Source organism: Brachyistius frenatus, unplaced genomic scaffold (assembly GCF_029030835.1).
Source record: "Brachyistius frenatus isolate BFR_SWC_R1_liver_20210118 unplaced genomic scaffold, ASM2903083v1 Contig_299, whole genome shotgun sequence".
Classification (NCBI taxonomy): domain Eukaryota; kingdom Metazoa; phylum Chordata; class Actinopteri; family Embiotocidae; genus Brachyistius; species Brachyistius frenatus.
This window is the reverse complement of record NW_027210898.1, coordinates 277742-296845: the sequence shown is the minus strand read 5'-3', so window position 1 is coordinate 296845 and position 19104 is coordinate 277742. Positions and strand designations below refer to the sequence as shown.

Genomic DNA, 19104 nt, shown 5'->3' with positions numbered 1-19104 from the left:
TGAGACCTTCCTAAACGTGGTGCAATAAAAACAGGATGTTTCTCCCAACAGGAAACCAGTGTGGAAGGATGGCTCTACCGCCACCTGTCTGCTGGTGGTGGACAACATGCTGTACGTGGCCAACCTGGGAGACAGCAGGGTGAGGAATCCACTTCCTGTACAGGGTTAGACTGGTTTTAGAATGTTTTTAAGACGTTTTCAAGGTGTGCTCAGGTGTGTCCGGCCCCCCTCTGTGTCTGCAGGCGGTGTTGTGTCGGACGGAGGCGGCAGCAGACGGACCGAGGAGGCCGGTGACTCTGTCTCTCAGTAAAGAACACAACCCGACCATCTACGAGGAGAGGATGAGGATCCAGCGGGCCGGCGGCACTGTCAGGTCCCCCAGCACCGCAGCTGATCAATATGTGGATCGATCAGTCTGATCGCTGTGTGACTCACGTTGAACTGTCTATGCTCCTGCAGGGACGGCCGAGTCCTCGGCGTCCTCGAGGTGTCCCGGTCCATCGGAGACGGTCAGTACAAACGCTGCGGAGTCATCTCAACCCCCGACCTGAGGAGGTGTCAGCTCACGGCCAATGACAGGCAAGAACACAGCCGCACACACTCACACCTGATTGGTTGGGCCTGAATGTCACTGAAACAGGAAACAGGAAACAGGAAGGGATGAAGTCAGATAGAAGGTTTTAACAGTTGCTGTTGTTTTGCCATCAATAAAAATATATCCTGTTTTTATTCCACAACTTTAGATATTAAACTGGACAGGAAGTGTTTGAACCACAAATTTTCTAATTTAAAGTCTAAAAAGAGAGAAACTTTTGGACATTGTGTCACACATGTAGACGTCCAGTAGGTGGCAGTAAAGCTCAGGATGAGTCTGTATCACATCCACTCTTGTCCTCTGGTACCCTAGAGTTTCAGAGGAGAACCAGAACATCTGGACCGTCCACTCATGATGCTGCAGAGAGGACACACGTCCTCGGGGGACGCCTCACTGTCCTTCTCCTTCTCTGTGGTTTTATTAAGAAGACTATCGTCTCTCCTGTGTGCAGGTTCATCATTCTCGCCTGTGACGGCCTCTTCAAAGTGTTTTCAGCTGATGAAGCTGTGAAGTTCGTCCTCGCCGTCCTCCAGGTGTGTCTCTGTCCGTCCTACCACACAAATCTGTTTAATTACAGCTGGAGTGTCTCTTTAACAGAAACTCATCATCTCACAGTCAGGTCACAACATAGAGACAGTCGTAACAACAGGAAACACGGCTGACAAACCTTCCAAAATAAGAGAGGTAATAAACCAGACTTATTCTCCTGCAGGAGGGCGGGGTTGAGCAGAGGTCGGAGCTTATAAAGGAGGAGCTGCGGTTTGAAGCTGCCTGTCAGCAGCTGGCCAGCGAGGCGGTGAGACGAGGCTGCGCTGACAACGTCACTGTGGTCCTGGTTTCTATTGGCTACTGAACACACACACACATCTTCATCATCATCATCACCACCATCATCATCACCACCATCATCATCATCATCTTCATCACCACCATCATCATCATCATCACAACCATCATCATCATCATCTTCATCACAACCATCATCATCATCACCATCACCATCATCATCATCACCACCATCATCATCGTCTTCATCATCACCACCATCACCATCATCACCATCATCCATCTTCATACCACAACACACCAGCCTTGATGATCTGATGTCTGCTCGTCGTCTAGTCGCTTTATAATAAAAAAAACTTTTTTTACGTTTGCTGTGATTTTTCTCTTTAAGCTTACAAACAAATTAACCAAAACAGACAATAACATAAAAATAAGGAAATAAGATCCTAAACAAACAAATTTAAAGAGTTTAACCTTAACATGAAGGCAGCAGTAAAGCACATTACTGACAGTTGAAGTAAAATTAAAGATTAAAAAAGTGACTTTGTAAGATAGTTTAAAGTTATGAGATCAGTGAGTTTTGAGATGAGATGGGTAAATGATGAGATAAAGAGCCAAAAAGATAAATAATTTTTTTTTTTAAATCACAATGTCAAAATATTGAGATGAAAATAATAATCATGAGATAAGTCGAAATTGTGACTTATTTTTTATAGCTATATTTATGGCAGAAATGGCCCTCCACGTTCAACATCAATCACGTCGTCCTGGTCTGCTCCACCCCAGGCCGCCGGGTGGCGCCGCAGGCAGGCTGGTTGTCTGACCCAGACAAACCGGATGTTGGGCGGAAGCTGTCGGTTAGCAACAGGTACAACAACAGCAGGATGTACAGACAGCTGTCGGACTGAAACCGCCACAAACACCGTTCATTTACTCTTTTATCCAAACCGAGCAGACATGCGGGCAGGCGGGAGCGCGTGCACGCGGCCGAGTCCATCCGCCCAATGTAAAAACTTCGACTAGGCGCGTGGAACCATTTTTTTCCCGGTTTGTGCAGAGTTGAAGAAGAAACATCAGAGAGAAGCTGAGCTAACGGGCTAACTGCAGACGAGTCAGGATGAAGAGGCTTCAATGAACTTGATCAACAGCTGCCCTCAGTGACGTGAACAGGAGGACTGTCTGACGTCATGGACTCCCTGCTGGACTTTGAGGAGTGTGTCATAGACTCTCCTGAGTTCAGGTGAGCACACACACCTCCACCTGCACCTCCACCTCCCTACCTCCCTCCAAACTGAGCATGTGCAGAAGTCCTGATGACGTTTCTTTGTTTCAGACTGAATCTGGATCAGTTTGAGGAGGATGTTTCTCTGCTGGAGACACAACTCGACAAGGTACATGTACTACAAACAATACTACTACTACTACTACTACTGATACTGGTACTACTACTACTGATACTGACACTACTACTGATACTACTACAGATACTACTACTGATACTGATACTACAACTGATACTACTACTACTACTGATACTGATACTACTACTGGTACTACTACTACTACTACTACTACTACTGATACTGACACTACTACTGATACTACTACAGATACTACTACTGATACTGATACTACTACTACCACCGATACTACTACTGATACTACTACTACTACTACTACTACTGATACTGATACTACTACTACTACTACTACTACTAGGTAGGTAGGTAGGTATTTACTTTATTAATCCCCAAGGGGAATTTTTTTTCGCTACAGCAGCATACAGAAGCAATAAGATAATAATATAAATAATATAATAAAATAATAGAATAGAATAGAATAATAGAAAAGCAATAAAATAGCAGTAAATAGCAGTAAAAAATATAAAATGCACAGTATATACAGTACATTATATATCTATATATATATTATATACAAACAAACCAAGAAACACAGTCAACATATATATATATATATATATATATATATATATATATACATACAGTACAGTATATATCTATATATATTATATACAAACAAACCAAGAAACACAGTCAACAGTGTTATTGTACTGTGATGGATTTTGCAAGAGGTGAGTTATTGTACAGTCTTATTGCAGTGGGCAGGAATGATCTCCTGTATCAGGAATGATCTCCTGTATCGGGAATGATCTCCTGTATCTGGAATGATCTCCTGTATCTGGAATGATCTCCTGTATCTGGAATGATCTCCTGTATCTGGAATGATCTCCTGTATCTGGAATGATCTCCTGTATCAGGAATGATCTCCTGTATCTGGAATGATCTCCTGTATCTGGAATGATCTCCTGTATCTGGAATGATCTCCTGTATCAGGAATGATCTCCTGTATCTGTCCTTGTGACAGCAGAGCTGGAGGAATCTTTTGGAGAACGTCCTTCTCTGTCCCTGCAGCAGGTGGTGGAGAGGGTGGTCAGGATTATCCAATATGGATAATAGTTTGTTCAGCGTCCTCCTCTCCACCACCTTTTCCAGACTATCTAGTTTGTAGCCGATGATGGAGCCGGCCTTCTTAACCAGTTTGTTAAGTCTGTTGGTGTCTCTGGCTCCAATGCTGCTCCCCCAGCAGACCACAGCGAAGTACAAAGCACTGGCCACAACAGACTGGTACTACTGATACTACTACTACTACTACTATTACTACTACTACTACTACTACTGATACTACTACTACTACTACTACTACTACTACTACTGATACTACTACTAGTACTACTGACACTACTACTGATACTACTATTACTACTACTGCTACTGATACTACTACTGATATTACTACTACTGATACTACTACTACTGATATTACTACTACTGATACTACTACTTCTGATACTACTACTAATACTGATACTACTATTACTGTGAGTGGATGAAATCTGTGCGGAGCATTCATTGGTTTGTCATCTCTGTCTCTAACCAATCAGGTGATGAAGCTATGTGGGAAGATGGTGGAGGCGGGACAAGCGTATAGTGCAGCCAATCAGCTGTTCCTGAATGGTCTGGCTGAACTTTCTTCATACCACAGGAGGGACGCCGTCATCACGGTACGCTGCTAAATGATGGCAATAGTAATAATCTAAAAGGTATCGTCACAGACTGGATATAAAAGAGTTTGTAGCTTCAGGTCTGTAAAATGGTTCTGATCCAGAAGTGTCTTCAGCTGCAATACCAGCGAGTGCCACTAGAGGTCGGCTCCAAAAAGCCTCCGGCTCCATAGACTCCCATTCAACTTCTCTCATCAAATCCAAAGTGAATATGGTTTGTTGTGTAAACTCTGGATGGTTTTGAGCGCCGTCGTAATGTCACAGTTGCTCGGTGGGCCGTTTGACCGGCGCCTTCTGTTGTGATATTTTCCTGTGAAATGTCTCTAACTTCCTGTTTCCTTCCCCTCAGACCTGCCTGAACCAGTTCAACCTTGGCCTGCAGGAGATGGTCAGCTTCCACACTGTGAGTCCACACACATCCGGCTCTCCGTGTTGTAACCTCAAAGAGTCAACAAATGATTGAATGTTTGTTTAGTAACACCACAGTGAAATAACACCATCAGAGTCTCCCAGACTACAACACGGTGTCTGTAAATTGTTTTGTTTTGTCCACAACAGAATGTCTCACAGTGGAGACACATTCAGGATAATTATTCAGTTATATTGTAAAAGACAGAAGTTCCCAGGTTCACCTGAAACTGTCTTTATCATCTGCTTCAAAATGTTACTAAATTATTGAGAGTGCTGTCATTTAAAATCTGACCTGATGGAGGCAGTGTTGTAGTTCACAGTGTGACCTGATGGAGGCGATGTTGTAACTCAGAACATCCATCAGTCCTCCTGGAGAAGTATTGATCAGGTAGATTATTCTTGTCTTTGTCCTCAGATGCTGTTCGATCAGACACAGAGAGCCATCAGCCAGCAGCTCACCAACCTATGCTCCCAGTGAGTTCATCACCTCGTTAACCTCGTTAACCCATCACCACGTTAACCCATCACCTCGTTAACCCACCACCTCGTTAACCCATCACCACGTTAACCCATCACCACGTTAACCCATCACCTCGTTAACCCATCACCTCGTTAACCCTAATCACTTCCTGGAGACTAAACCTGAAGCTGTGTGTGATGTCAGACTGCAGCATGCTGCCTGAACCTGATACAAAATAATAACACATAATAATATTTAATAATAATAATACATAATAATATATAACAACAGTAATAATAATATATGATAATAATAATACTTCATAATAGTATAATGTGTAATAATATATAATATTTATATTGTAAAAATAATATATAATAATAACAACAACAATAATAATATAATTTGTAATAATAAGACATAATAATAATAATACCAGTTATCATGACGTCTTCAGCTCCATCAGGGACGATGACAATCTGTGCCTTGTTTTAGATCTCCTTCCTGGTGTTTCATGAACTGTGCAGACATGCTGCTCTCTGATTGGCTGGCAGGTTTGTGATGGTGGTTTGTGTCTCCGAGGTTCCTGCCCCAGCTGGCCGACACCAGGAGGGAGTTCATCCGGATCGGAGAGGATCTGGAGATGGCGGCGCTGAAGAGCGCTCAGGTGTCCCAACACAAAGCCGGTGACGGCGAGCGGGCGAGCCACCTGCTGCTCGCTACACGCAAGTGCTACCAGCACTTCGCTCTGGATTACTGCCTGCAGGTACGACACGTGACCACCAGGAGGCAGAACGTGTGAACGCTTCCTCATTTTATTATTCTGTGTTTGTTTCTCAGCTCAACACGTTCAAGACTCAGCAGAAGATCGATGTCTTAAACTCTGTGAGTTCAACTTTTCACCTCACAGACTGAAACATGGCGTGATAATGTTTAAAGTAATCGTTCAACGCTTTAGAACAGTTAAAGGAGATGTTAAACAGTTGGAGCATTGTGAACGCACCTTGAATGAATGAATAACAACTTTCAGTTTAGGATCCATTCATTAGAGCATTATGGACCACCATGATGATGTTGATGAAGAGAAGGGGGAATCAGGAAGTTCAGAGTGCTCCTGAACGCAGCCCAGGGAAACTCTGAACTTATTATCCCTCCATGTGCATCACCGTGCTGCGTTCAGGAACACTCTGAACTTATTGACCCTGTGACCTGCCGTGGAGGCATTACCGTGGTAACTGACTCCCGTCCCCCCTTAGGTGTTCTCCTTCGTCCACGCTCAGTTCACCTTCTTCCACCAAGGCTTCGACCTGCTCAGAGACCTGGAACCCACCATGAAGATGATGGCAGCACAGGTCCTGACCTCTGACCCCTGACCCTTCTCTAACCCATATGAGCGACTGTGGACTGACCGTTCTCCTTGTGTCTGTCCTCAGCTGTCTCAGCTGTCAGCCGATTGTGCAGCTCAGAGGAAAGACCTGGAGAACCAACACCTGCTGGTCCAGCAGAGAGTGAGACTCCACACCTGTCACACACACCTGTCACACACATCTGTCACACACACATCTGTCACACACATCTGTCACACACACATCTGTCACACACCTGTCTGCCAGGGGCTCATTCGTGTGTGTGTGTGTGTGTGTGTGTGTGTGTGTGTGTGTGTGTGTGTGTGTGTGTGTGTGTGTTCAGGATGCTTCAGGTGAACCCATGGTCAGCCCGTGTCCTGGGAGTGATTACATCATCCAGGGATACCTGTTCAAGCGCTCCAGGAAGAGATCCAAAACCTGGAAAAGGTGCCGACACAGTTCATCTTCATCACGTGGTTCATGATAACACGTATGTTTAAACACTCTGTAACGTGTTTCAGATGCTGGTTCACCATCAGAGACAACCAGCTCATCTACAGGAAGTCTCACAAGGTAGGAACCAACACCTGGTGGTCAGATCTAATGTATTTATTTATTCATATATACAACCCACACATTTATATATAGACACATATATTTATATACTGACATATATATGTCTATATATATTTATACAGTGGGTACGGAAAGTATTCAGACCCCTTTACATTTTTCATTGCAGCCATTTGCTAAAATCATAAAAGTTCATTTTATTTCTCATTAATGTACACTCAGCACCCCATCCTGACAGAAAAAAACAGAAATGTAGAAATTTGTGCAAATTTATTAAAAAAGAAAAACTGAAATATCACATGGTCATAAGTATTCAGACCCTTTGCTGTGACACTCATATTTAACTCACATGCTGTCCATTTCTTCTGATCCTCCTTGAGATGGTTCTACTCCTTCATTGGAGTCCAGCTGTGTTTAATTAAACTGATTGGACTTGATTAGGAAAGGCACACACCTGTCTATATAAGACCTTACAGCTCACAGTGCATGTCAGAGCAAATGAGAATCATGAGGTCGAAGGAACTGTCCAAGGAGCTCAGAGACAGAATTGTGGCAAGGCACAGATCTGGCCAAGGTTACAAAATAATGTCTGCAGCACTCAAGGTTCCTAAGAGCACAGTGGCCTCCATAATCCTTAAATGGAAGAAGTTTGGGACGACCAGAACTCTTCCCAGACCTGGCCGTCCAGCCAAACTGAGCCATCGTGGGAGAAGAGCCTTGGTGAGAGAGGTAAAGAAGAACCCAAAGATCACTGTGGCTGAGCTCCAGAGATGCAGTAGGGAGATGGGAGAAAGTTCCACAAAGTCAACTATCATTGCAGCCCTCCACCAGTCGGGGCTTTATGGCAGAGTGGCCCGACGGAAGCCTCTCCTCAGTGCAAGACATATGAAAGCCCGCATAGAGTTTGCCAAAAAACACATGAAGGACTCCCAGACTATGAGAAATAAGATTCTCTGGTCTGATGAGACCAAGATTGAACTTTTTGGCGTTAATTCTAAGCGGTATGTGTGGAGAAAACCAGGCACTGCTCATCACCTGCCCAATACAATCCCAACAGTGAAACATGGTGGTGGCAGCATCATGCTATGGGGGTGTTTTTCAGCTGCAGGGACAGGACGACTGGTTGCAATTGAAGGAAAGATGAATGCAAGAAAACCTCTTCCAGAGTGCTCTGGACCTCAGACTGGGCCGAAGGTTCACCTTCCAACAAGACAACGACCCTAAGCACACAGCTAAAATAACAAAGGAGTGGCTTCGGAACAACTCTGTGACCATTCTTGACCGGGCCAGCCAGAGCCCTGACCTAAACCCAATGGAGCATCTCTGGAGAGACCTGAAAATGGCTGTCCACCAACGTTCACCATCCAACCTGACGGAACTGGAGAGGATCTGCAAGGAAGAATGGCAGAAGATCCCCAAATCCAGGTGTGAAAAGCTTGTTGCATCATTCCCAAGAAGACTCATGGCTGTACGAGCTCAAAAGGGTGCTTCTACTCAATACTGAGCAAAGGGTCTGAATACTTATGACCATGTGATATTTCAGTTTTTCTTTTTTAATAAATTTGCACAAATTTCTACATTTCTGTTTTTTTTCTGTCAAGATGGGGTGCTGAGTGTACATTAATGAGAAATAAAATGAACTTTTATGATTTTAGCAAATGGCTGCAATGAAACAAAGTGAAACATTTAAAGGGGTCTGAATACTTTCCGTACCCACTGTATATATACAGCAAAGGAAATCATTATTTGATCTCTTGCTGATTTTGTATATATATATATATATTTATAAATATATACATACAGATTTGCATTTGATTGTGAAATAAGTATTTGATCTCCGACCAACCAGCAAGAATTCTGTCTCCCACAGTTGGTTAGAATCGTCCTCTCGCTTTAAGAAAGGACTCAGAATAAAAGACGCCCGTCTCAACTGGTTACCTGTATAGAAGACACCCATCTCGACTCGTTACCCGTTTCGAAGACAACCGTCTCAACTGGTCAAATGTATAAAAGACACCCGTCTCAACTGGTTACCTGTATAAAAGACACCCGTCTCAACTGGTTACCCGTATAAAAGACACCTGTCTCGAGACGTTACCTGTATAAAAGACACCCGTCTCAACTGGTTACCTGTATAAAAGACGCCCGTCTCAACTCGTTACCCGTATAGAAGACACCCGTCTCAACTTGTTACCCGTATAAAAGACGCCCGTCTCAACTCGTTACCCGTATAGAAGACACCCGTCTCAACTCGTTACCCGTATAGAAGACACCCGTCTCAACTCGTTACCTGTATAAAAGACACCCATCCTGACTCGTGACCTGTATAAAAGACACCCGTCCTGACTCGTTACCCGTATAAAAGACGCCCGTCTCAACTGGTTAACTGTCTCGGTCTGCATCTCCTCGATCTGGATCTCCTCGGTCTGGATCTCCTCGGTCTGTATCTCCTCGGTCTGTATCTCCTCGGTCTGGATCTCCTCGGTCTGGATCTCCTCGGTCTGCATCTCCTCGGTCTGGATCTCCTCGGTCTGGATCTCCTCGGTCTGCATCTCCTCGGTCTGGATCTCCTCGGTCTGGGGCATCGATGATCATGAGGAAGGTGAGGAATCAGCCCAGAACTACACGGCGGAACTTGTTCATGATCTCCAGACAGCTGGGACCACAGTCACCATGGAAACCATCGGTAACACATGACGCCGTCATGGATTAAAATCCTGCAGCGCTGCGAGGTCCCCCGGCTGAAGAAGATCAATGGACAGACCCGTCTGAAGTTTACCAACGAACACCTGAAGGATTCAGTGAAGGCTTGGAGGAGGTGATGTGGTCAGAGGAGAACAACATCCAGCTCTTTGACATCAACTGGACTCGCCGTGTTTGGAGGAAGAGAAACGCTGACCAGAACCCGAGAACACCGTCCCACCGTCCAACATGGAGGTGGAGACATTCTGCTTTGGGGGTGTTTCTCTGCTGAGGGGACAGGACGACTTCACCGCATCGACAGGAGGACGGACGGGGCCGCGTACGGGGACATCTTGGGAGACAACCTCCTTCCCTCAGCCGGGACACTGAAGACGGGTCGTGGACGGTCTTCAGCACCACAATGACCCAAAACATATGACGAGGCAACAAAGGAGCGGCTCAAGAAGCACATGAAGGTCACGGAGAGGTCGAGCCGGTCTCCGGACCTTCATCCCAGAGAACATCTGTGGAGGGAGCTGAAGCTTCCTGTTGCCGAGCAACAGCCTGGAAACCTGAAGGATTTGGAGGATCTGCAAAGAGGAGTGAACAACATCCCTCCTGAGATGTTCAAACCTGGAGACCAACTACCAGAAACGTCTGACCTCTGACCTCTGACCTCGCCAACAACGCTTTCCGCACCAAGTACTGAGTCATGTTCTGCTACGGGATCAAAAACTTATTTCACACAATCAAATGCAAGTAAATGTATAACTGTATCTGTATCTAATGTATATGTATATATTTTTAGATATTTTTATATTTACGTATATATGTAAATATATATATATATATATATTTGTGTATGTATTTAGATTTTCCGAGTTGGACTTTAGAGGTAAAATGAGTCCTCTGAGACCAGTGGAGCTGTAAGAACCAGAACCTCTGGAGGCTTGGTACGGGTCGGTCGCTCCATCTGATGTCTGAGGATGTTGTCATGGTGTCTCTGAAGGTTCAAACTGTAGTAACGTGTTGGGTTCTGGTTGTGCAGGAGGAGGTCTCAGTTCTGTTCCACGACCTCCGACTGTGTGCTGTCAAATCTCTGGAGCACATCGACCGGCGCTTCTGTTTTGAGCTGCTCTCTGTCCAGAAGTAAGACCTTTCAGAACCGTCCTGTCCTCTTGAACCGTTCAGAACCGTCCTGTCCTCTGATGTGATGAACTGGGTTTGCCTCAGGTGCTGTGCCCTGCAGGCTGACTCGGAGCTGCTGAAGCAGTCGTGGCTGAGCGCCGTGCAGGGCAGTATCGACCTGGCCTACAGAGAGGGAGCCGACGGTCCACTGAGCCAGGCAGGTCCTCAATCGACACCAGGACATCTGAGTGGACTACACAATGTTCTAGAACAATAACGTTCCATGTTCTAGAACAATGTTCCACGTTCTAGAACAATAACGTTCTACCTTCTAGAACAAGAACGTTCCACGTTCTAGAACAATAACGTTCTATGTTCTAGAACAGTAATGTTCTACCTTCTAGAACAATAATGTTCCACGTTCTACCAAAGAACGTCTGACGATCACATCTTTTACATTATCCTATTATTCATGACTTTTAGCTCAGCGCTTAGCGCATCCATTTTAATGTGTAGTTAACTGTATATTACCTGGAATTAACAGGTGATATTTTAGTGGTACATTGTATTTATCAAGCATTTAGCTCACTTTACTTTAATGACATTTAATAACCTAACATCAAGTAATTTAGCTATTTATGATGTTGAGCTAACATGTAATATTTTACTTCTACATTATGTTTGTATGTAATAAATTGCTCTAAGCTGTCTAACTGTTGCTGGTGCTGATGTTTCTGAAATAAATACCTATTTTCTTGTTTTTTCATGTATGTGTGCCATTGCTGCCCACAGCCTAAAGAGCCCCCTCCTCTCCTGTGTGGCGGGGACACCTCTTCGGGCCCCCCCACTCCGAAGCCAGCAGCATTGGGCGTGGCCATGAGGGGTCCCGGGAACCAGCGGTGCTGTGACTGTGGGGAGGAGGACCCCCGCTGGGCCTCCATCAACCTGGGCGTCACCATGTGCATCGAGTGCTCCGGCATCCACAGGTGACCTTTAACCCCCAGGAACATCTGTCTGTCCGTCAATGGAAGTAATAAGATGTCGTCATGGTTACAGGAGCCTCGGGGTTCACCTGTCCAAGGTCAGATCGCTCACTCTGGACTCATGGGAGGCCGAACAGCTGAAGGTAGAGACAACAAACATCCTCACAAAACAAACAAGATAGAGACAACAAACATCCAAACAAAACAAACAACAACAAGGTAGAGACAACAAACATCCTCACAAAACAAACAACAACAAGGTGAAGATGACAAACATCCACACAAAACAAACAACAACAAGGCAGAGAAACAAACATCCTCACAAAACAAACAACAAGATAGAGACAACAAACATCCTCACAAAACAAACAACAACAAGGCAGAGAAACAAACATCCTCACAAGGTTGAATAACACATTTAAAAGTTTTAAAACTGTTCAGTCTTTATTTTATATTTTAATCTTCTTCCTCATCTTCCACTTTCTCCTCCTCCTTTTCCTCCTCCTCTTCATCTTCCTCCTCCTCCTCCAGCTGCTGTGTGTTCTGGGTAATGATGTGATGAACCAGATCTATGAGTCCAGGTGTTCAGAGGAAAGAGGAGTGAAACCTCGACCCGACAGTCTTCGGTATGATCACGTGATATTTGTGTCAGTGAAGCTCCAACCAATCAGAGGATGTTTATCAGTGAAGCTCCAACCAATCAGAGGACGTTTATCAGTGAAGCTCCAACCAATCAGAGGATGTTTATCAGCGTAGCTCCAACCAATCAGGGGATGTTTATCAGCGAAGATCCAACCAATCAGAGGACGTTTATCAGTGATGATTTTAATAATGAAGTGATGAGCTAATTGACTGTCTCGTTGACTGATGCTTGTGTTTGTCCTCCTTTAGAGCTGAGAAGGAGACGTGGATCAAACAGAAGTACGTGGAGAAGAGATTCGTGCGGAGCAGCAGCTCAGATGGAGCTCAGAAGTGCCATGGTCAGCGAAGTCTGTTTCGGGCCTCATTGGCGGGAGACCTGGTTGCCATGGCAGCAGCTTTAGCAGAGGGGGCGGAGGTAAACGGGAGCATCGGCGAGCAGGAGGGACGCACGGCGCTGATTGGAGCTGCTGTCGGGGTATAAAAAAATACAACCAGTCTGTTATTGATTATCAACAACTCTATCAACCCACCAGACACATTATGGTCTGTTATTGATTATCAATAACTATCAACCCACCAGACACATTATGGTCTGTTATTGATGATCAATAACTATCAACCCACCACAGACACGTTATGGTCTATGATGCTGTTTTTGTCTGCTGGTCAAATCTGAGAAACATAGTTATAGATATATATGTGTAGTCATAGAGATGCTGCTATGATGAAAATTATAGACGGAAATGTGACCTGGTTGTAGTTCACAGTGACCTGATGGTGGTTGTAGTTGATGCGTTCTTGTCCTCCCTGTTGTTTCTCGGTGTGGCCTGCAGGGGTCGCTGTTGGCCTGCGAGTTCCTCCTGCAGAATGGAGCTAACGTCAACCACCGAGACTTGCATGGACACGGAGCGCTGCACGCTGCCGCCACTGCTGGACACACCGGGTAACGACACACACTCACCTGTTAACACCAAGCATCAACACCAACCAACACCGCTGATTTTCATTGCCCTCCACAGGCAGGTGTGTCTGCTGCTGAAGAGAGGAGCCAATCAGTACGCTGCGGATGAGAGAGGACAGGACCCGTTGGCCATCGCTGTGGAAACAGCCCACGCTGACATCGTCACACTGTGAGTTGCTGCTGACAACGGAGTGTTTGTAAAATGCCTACCTGTACAGGTAAATACAAGTACGTACAGGTACGTTCAGGTACGTACAGGTACGTTCAGGTTCCTGCAGGCACATTCAGGTACGTACAGGTACGTTCAGGTACGTACAGGTACAGTACATTCAGGTATGTACAGGTACATTCAGGTTCCTGTACGTACAGGTACCTTCAGGTACGTTCAGGCACGTTCAGGTACGTACAGGTACGTTCAGGTACGTACAGGTACATTCAGGTACGTTCAGGTACGTTCAGGTACGTACAGGTACATTCAGGTACATTCAGGTACATTCAGGTACGTTCAGGTACGTACAGGTACATTCAGGTACATTCAGGTTCCTGCAGGCACATTCAGGTACGTACAGGTACGTTCAGGTACATTCAGGTACATTCAGGTACATTCAGGTTCCTGCAGGCACATTCAGGTACATTCAGGTACGTTCAGGTACGTACAGGTACATTCAGGTACATTCAGGCTCCTGCAGGCACATTCAGGTACGTACAGGTACATTCAGGTACGTTCAGGTACGTACAGGTACGTTCAGGTTCCTGCAGGCACATTCAGGTACGTTCAGGTACGTACAGGTACATTCAGGTACGTTCAGGTACCTGAATGTACATTCAGGTACATTCAGGTTCCTGCAGGCACATTCAGGTACGTACAGGTACGTTCAGGTACGTTCAGGTACAGTACATTCAGGTATGTACAGGTACATTCAGGTTCCTGTACGTACAGGTACCTTCAGGTACGTTCGGTACGTTCAGGTACGTTCAGGCACGTTCAGGTACGTTCAGGCACGTTCAGGTACGTACAGGCACGTTCAGGTACGTACAGGTACGTTCAGGTACGTACAGGTACATTCAGGTACGTTCAGGTACGTTCAGGTACGTACAGGTACATTCAGGTACGTTCAGGTACGTACAGGTACATTCAGGTACATTCAGGTACGTTCAGGTACGTACAGGTACATTCAGGTACATTCAGGTTCCTGCAGGCACATTCAGGTACGTACAGGTACATTCAGGTACGTTCAGGTACGTACAGGTACGTTCAGGTTCCTGCAGGCACATTCAGGTACATTCAGGTACGTTCAGGTACGTACAGGTACATTCAGGTACATTCAGGTTCCTGCAGGCACATTCAGGTACGTTCAGGTACGTACAGGTACATTCAGGTTCCTGCAGGCACATTCAGGTACGTTCAGGTACGTACAGGTACATTCAGGTTCCTGCAGGCACATTCAGGTACGTTCAGGTACGTACAGGTACATTCAGGTACGTTCAGGTTCCTGCAGGCACATTCAGGTACGTACAGGTACGTTCAGGTACGTACAGGTACGTTCAGGCCTGACTGAAATCATTACTGATATCATGATTGATCTGATTGACATCATTATTGATATTGTGATTGATGCGTCAGGCTGCGGATGGCCAGGATGAATGAGGAGATGAGAGATTCGGAGGGAGTCTTCGGAGCTGCAGGTCAGTCTTTATTTGTCAGATTTTTTTATGTGAGCAATGAACTCACCACCGACCCGTTGACTGTGCTAACGTGTGACTCTGGTTCCTCAGGAGACGACGAGACGTTCCAGGACATCTTCCGGGACTTCAGCAACATGGCGTCACACGACCCGGAGAGACTCAGCCGGAGGCAGTTCAGCCGGGGAGGGGGGAGGGGAGAGAGTGGGGAAGGGGGCGATGAAGAAGGCGATGAAGAGCCAACACAGTGTTCAGAGGATGTCAGAGTGACAGGAAGCATCCAGTTACCACGGTAACAGCTCTAAGGGACATTTTAACACTAGTTAGTTTGACTAACAGCTGTATTAATATTCTAGTTTGGTTTGTTTAATAACACGAGATTTTATAGAGGTTGAAAAACCACGTGATGACATCGCAGGAAGTCTGTTCTTCTTCTGATTAGCAGGATCTCAGGGAAACTTTACAGGTTGTGTCTCGAGTGTCTCCTCCGAGTGTCCTGTTGTTGGAGGACAATCATCTTATATTCAGGCCAGTAGAGTTCTTCTGTTACAGAACGCTCACCTTCGTCTTCATCATTATTAATGGGACGATCGTTTCCTTCATTACTCATTTGAACTTTAAAACAACGTCACATAAAGTCTGACGTTAGTTTTCTGCAGCAGTAGTTGAGGTCTGGCGCCCACTGCTGGATGTGTTTCATACACTGTAGAAAACAGGAAATTGTCACGTGATTAGCTCGAGCCGCAGGGCTGACAGGTCGACTCCCTGTAACTAAAGTAACAGAAGATCAGGTTGGACCTCCGCCAGTCACAGCGGGGAAAACTCCCACAATCCCTTCTGACAGGAAGTAGCAAGCAGCAGAGGATCAGAGTTTAGATTGTTGATGAACGCTGTCTGTCCGTTTCAGGTTTTAAACCTGTTTGTTTTCTGTTGTAAATGTTTGTGTGAACTCTGAAGCATAGCGGCTGTGACATCACTTCCCGTCTCCGTGACCTGTTACTGATGGTTGATGGTTGGAAACCTTTCATCCTTCCAACCACCGACCGGACCGACGACTTCCTGTTCGTTCGTTGATATTCTTAATTTTTCAATTCAATTCAATTTTATTTCTATAGCGCCAAATCACAACACAGGTTATTTCATGGCACTTAACGCATTAAAGTCTTTACAGCAGAACTTTACAACATTATACAGAGAAACCAACAATTCAACAATTCCCACATAAGCTAGGAGGAAAAAAACTCCTCTTTAAGGGAGAAAAACCTCCAACAGAGAGAAGAAAAACTCCCTTTAACAGGAAGAAACCTCCGACAGAACCAGGATCAGAGGTGGGCGGAGCCTCTGTTAACAGAACCAGGCTCAGAGGTGGGCGGAGCATCTGTTAACAGAACCAGGCTCAGAGGTGGGCGGAGCATGACCGGTTGGAGTGAGAGGAGTCATAGAGACCGCTAGGGGGCACTACAACTAAAATCTTCAGACTAATTTACCAAATTCTCACAATATTTCTCTCATCACTTTATGTGACAAAGTTTTTGAGCTGCGTGTTAAAATTAACAGGAACATAATATTTAAATATTCTTCCGTTAATTCCTGTCACGTGAAGGAAACAGGAAGTCCGAGGTGTCGGTCTGATAATAAATATGAGTGATCAGTTAGATGATCCATAACAGGAAGAAGAGACTCCTTTAATTTCACATATAATTACAGTTATAAAAGAACAAACTGTTAAAGATGTCAGAAGAAGAAATCTGATCATGGAGCTGCTGTTTCAGTCTGAAGTCCAAATGTCCCACGTGCCGGTTGCACCTTGAACACCTCTCAGTCTCCACCCTTCTTCCTCTTCTGCGTCTGTTGTTCTTCTGTGGTTTTCCTTTTTGGTTTGTCTTCCTGCACCTGCTCCATGGCATCCCACACCTCGTCTTCATCCTCCTCTTTCACCTCCTGAGCCCCACCCTCCTTCTCAGCCCCGCCCCCCTCCTGCAATTCCCGGCTGGCCAGCAGGAGGCAGTTGAGCCGTGACTTCAGGTAGACTTTGTGCTGCAGCGAGCGGTCATCCAGGCTGTGGACACGGAGGAAGCGGTCAAGGCCGCAGGACGCCACCAGCGGCCGGGAGGGGTGACACTGCAGCGCCCGCACCCCGCCCGCCAAACCCTTCAGGCAACCGCACACCAGCCCCCTCCCCCTCAGGTCCAGCAGGCCCAGCTGACCCTGCGTGTTCCCCACCGTCACCGTGCTGCCTGCGGCTGGCAGCGACAGCGCGGTGAGCGGGTACTCGCCGAACTCCGCCTCCAAGACGGGACGCCGCCGAGGGGACGAGGGGTCGAAGACGTGGACCTGAGGGATTGTTCAAAAACAAGTTTATTAGAGACGCAGGTTACAAGTTCCTGTCTGAATATTATTGCTTTAATTGGGTTTCTCCTTTCATATTTTTATTTACACAAACTCCATCCAGAAAATCAGCAAGAAACTCATTCAATTAATCTCAGCAAGATTTGTGCGAGCTTTTAATTTTGCTAAATTTCTGCAAAAAACATCATGAACAGAAACTGCTGAAAGTATGACATCAAGTCTCCTTTCAAAATAAAAAAAAGACTTTATTACCAACAATAACCGTTCATTTCCCATCATTAGGCTCCGCCCCCTCTCCTCTCACCATCAAAACAAACTGCTGCTAGCTAAGCTACAACAGGAAGTGACGGGGTTTGTGGGAAATGTGTTCTTGTGATGGACCGAGGAACATGTTGGATGAGTTGTCTCCACTTCCAGCTGGAAGAGACTGAACTTAGTTTCAGTGTTGAATGAATGTGATTTAAAAGCATGTAAAGCTCTTATTTTGAAGGCAGATGCGTTCTTTGGGTTCTATATTAGTCTATATGACGTCACTTCGGATAAACGCATCTTTTTTGGACGGACTGCGTGCTGGACCTGCGTACCTGGTGGTAACTCGTGCAGGTGACGACCTTGTCGGAGTCCGGGATGAAAGCCATGTCGCGGACCCAGTGCGGCCGCCGGAGGTCCAGCCAGTCGTCCCGCAGGTTCTTGGCGGTGAATACCGGCGTCTCCGGTCTCTCCAGGTCCCAGATCTTCAGTCCGTTCTCCTTCCCGCCGGTGGCAACCTTGTTCCGGTGCACCGGGCTCTGCCGCATCCTGCACACGCTCTTCCCCGCGTTGAGCTCCGTAACGGGCTCGCTGCGGTCCTCCCGCCACACCCGCAGCGTCCCGCACTCCGTGCAGGTGACCAGCGAGCCGCTCAGCGCCGCCAGCCCGCTGAAGCAGCCGTCGCCGGGGTCCCCGCAGCGACGGCTCTCTGTAAAGGTGCCCTTCTCGGTGCTGAAGGTCTTCACGGTTCCGTCCACCGACCCCACCAGCAGCTCGCTCTCCGCCGGGTCGCCCCAGCACAGCGCGCGCACCTCCTGCTCGCGGCTGAGCTGGCTCGTGTTGCAGAAGTTGAAGGCCTGTTTCCGGGACAGACTGACCCCCTTCAGGATGCCGGTCTCCGAGCCCAGCCACACGGAGCACAGCCGGCTCCGGTCCCCCATCTCACCCGGTTCCAGTCCACCGAACAGCGGACACTGAAGTGGACTCAGACGGCTTCGGGTCCTGGTCCAGAGAACACGCGTGGTTCCTCTGTAAACTGCGTCGCGAGGAGAAAACGTCACTCTTCTTCGACGGCGGTGCAGAGAACGGTTTTACGCCACCTACCGGACCGGAAGTGAAACAGCAGATTGGCGGGAAAACGAAGAACCAGACAAACAAGTTCCCATCAATTAAT

At 46.4% G+C, this 19104-nt stretch overlaps 3 protein-coding genes across 6 annotated transcripts in view; 2 read left to right on the top strand and 1 right to left on the bottom strand.

Moving 5' to 3' along the window:
- Positions 1 to 1746, top strand: part of ilkap (integrin-linked kinase-associated serine/threonine phosphatase) — a 36193-nt gene extending 34447 nt beyond the window's left edge. For 3 of the 4 annotated variants that reach the window (XM_069722663.1, XM_069722660.1, XM_069722662.1), the window contains 5 exons: positions 52 to 139; positions 243 to 373; positions 460 to 579; positions 1047 to 1128; positions 1308 to 1746. In XM_069722663.1, the coding sequence (XP_069578764.1) occupies positions 52 to 139; positions 243 to 373; positions 460 to 579; positions 1047 to 1128; positions 1308 to 1448 (562 nt within the window). In that variant the 3' untranslated portion in view covers positions 1449 to 1746. Of the gene's footprint in view, positions 1 to 51; positions 140 to 242; positions 374 to 459; positions 580 to 907; positions 999 to 1046; positions 1129 to 1307 lie in introns of those variants that run through there. The other variant, XM_069722661.1, reaches the window with a different exon arrangement.
- Positions 1747 to 2250: 504 nt separating this feature from the next.
- On the top strand, positions 2251 to 16741 carry LOC138635264 (arf-GAP with coiled-coil, ANK repeat and PH domain-containing protein 2). The gene is made up of 21 exons (XM_069722658.1): positions 2251 to 2621; positions 2715 to 2772; positions 4344 to 4463; positions 4813 to 4866; positions 5290 to 5348; positions 5917 to 6100; positions 6175 to 6219; positions 6591 to 6686; positions 6768 to 6842; positions 7024 to 7127; positions 7202 to 7253; positions 10984 to 11084; positions 11169 to 11280; positions 11856 to 12049; positions 12120 to 12189; positions 12578 to 12672; positions 12938 to 13163; positions 13522 to 13631; positions 13708 to 13818; positions 15274 to 15335; positions 15426 to 16741. The coding sequence occupies exons 1-21, from the start codon at positions 2569 to 2571 to the stop codon at positions 15626 to 15628; spliced, it is 2184 nt and encodes a 727-aa protein (XP_069578759.1). The 5' UTR covers positions 2251 to 2568; the 3' UTR covers positions 15629 to 16741.
- A 251-nt stretch (positions 16742 to 16992) lies between these two features.
- wdr74 (WD repeat domain 74) lies at positions 16993 to 18995 on the bottom strand. Its single transcript, XM_069722659.1, has 2 exons — positions 18266 to 18995; positions 16993 to 17666 (listed from the first exon to the last, which is right to left on the bottom strand). The coding sequence occupies exons 1-2, from the start codon at positions 18869 to 18871 to the stop codon at positions 17151 to 17153; spliced, it is 1122 nt and encodes a 373-aa protein (XP_069578760.1). The 5' UTR covers positions 18872 to 18995; the 3' UTR covers positions 16993 to 17150.
- Between the last annotated feature and the right edge of the window lie 109 nt (positions 18996 to 19104).

Coding starts and splice junctions, on each gene's coding strand:
- LOC138635264 (XM_069722658.1), top strand. CDS start 2,569: ATGGACTCCCTGCTGGACTTTGAGGAGTGTGTCATAGACTCTCCTGAG. Junction 2,622..2,714: donor ATAGACTCTCCTGAGTTCAG/GTGAGCACACAC, acceptor TCTTTGTTTCAG/ACTGAATCTGGATCAGTTTG. Junction 12,673..12,937: donor CCTCGACCCGACAGTCTTCG/GTATGATCACGT, acceptor GTCCTCCTTTAG/AGCTGAGAAGGAGACGTGGA.
- wdr74 (XM_069722659.1), bottom strand. CDS start 18,871: ATGGGGGACCGGAGCCGGCTGTGCTCCGTGTGGCTGGGCTCGGAGACC. Junction 17,667..18,265: donor CCTGCACGAGTTACCACCAG/GTACGCAGGTCC, acceptor ACAATCCCTCAG/GTCCACGTCTTCGACCCCTC.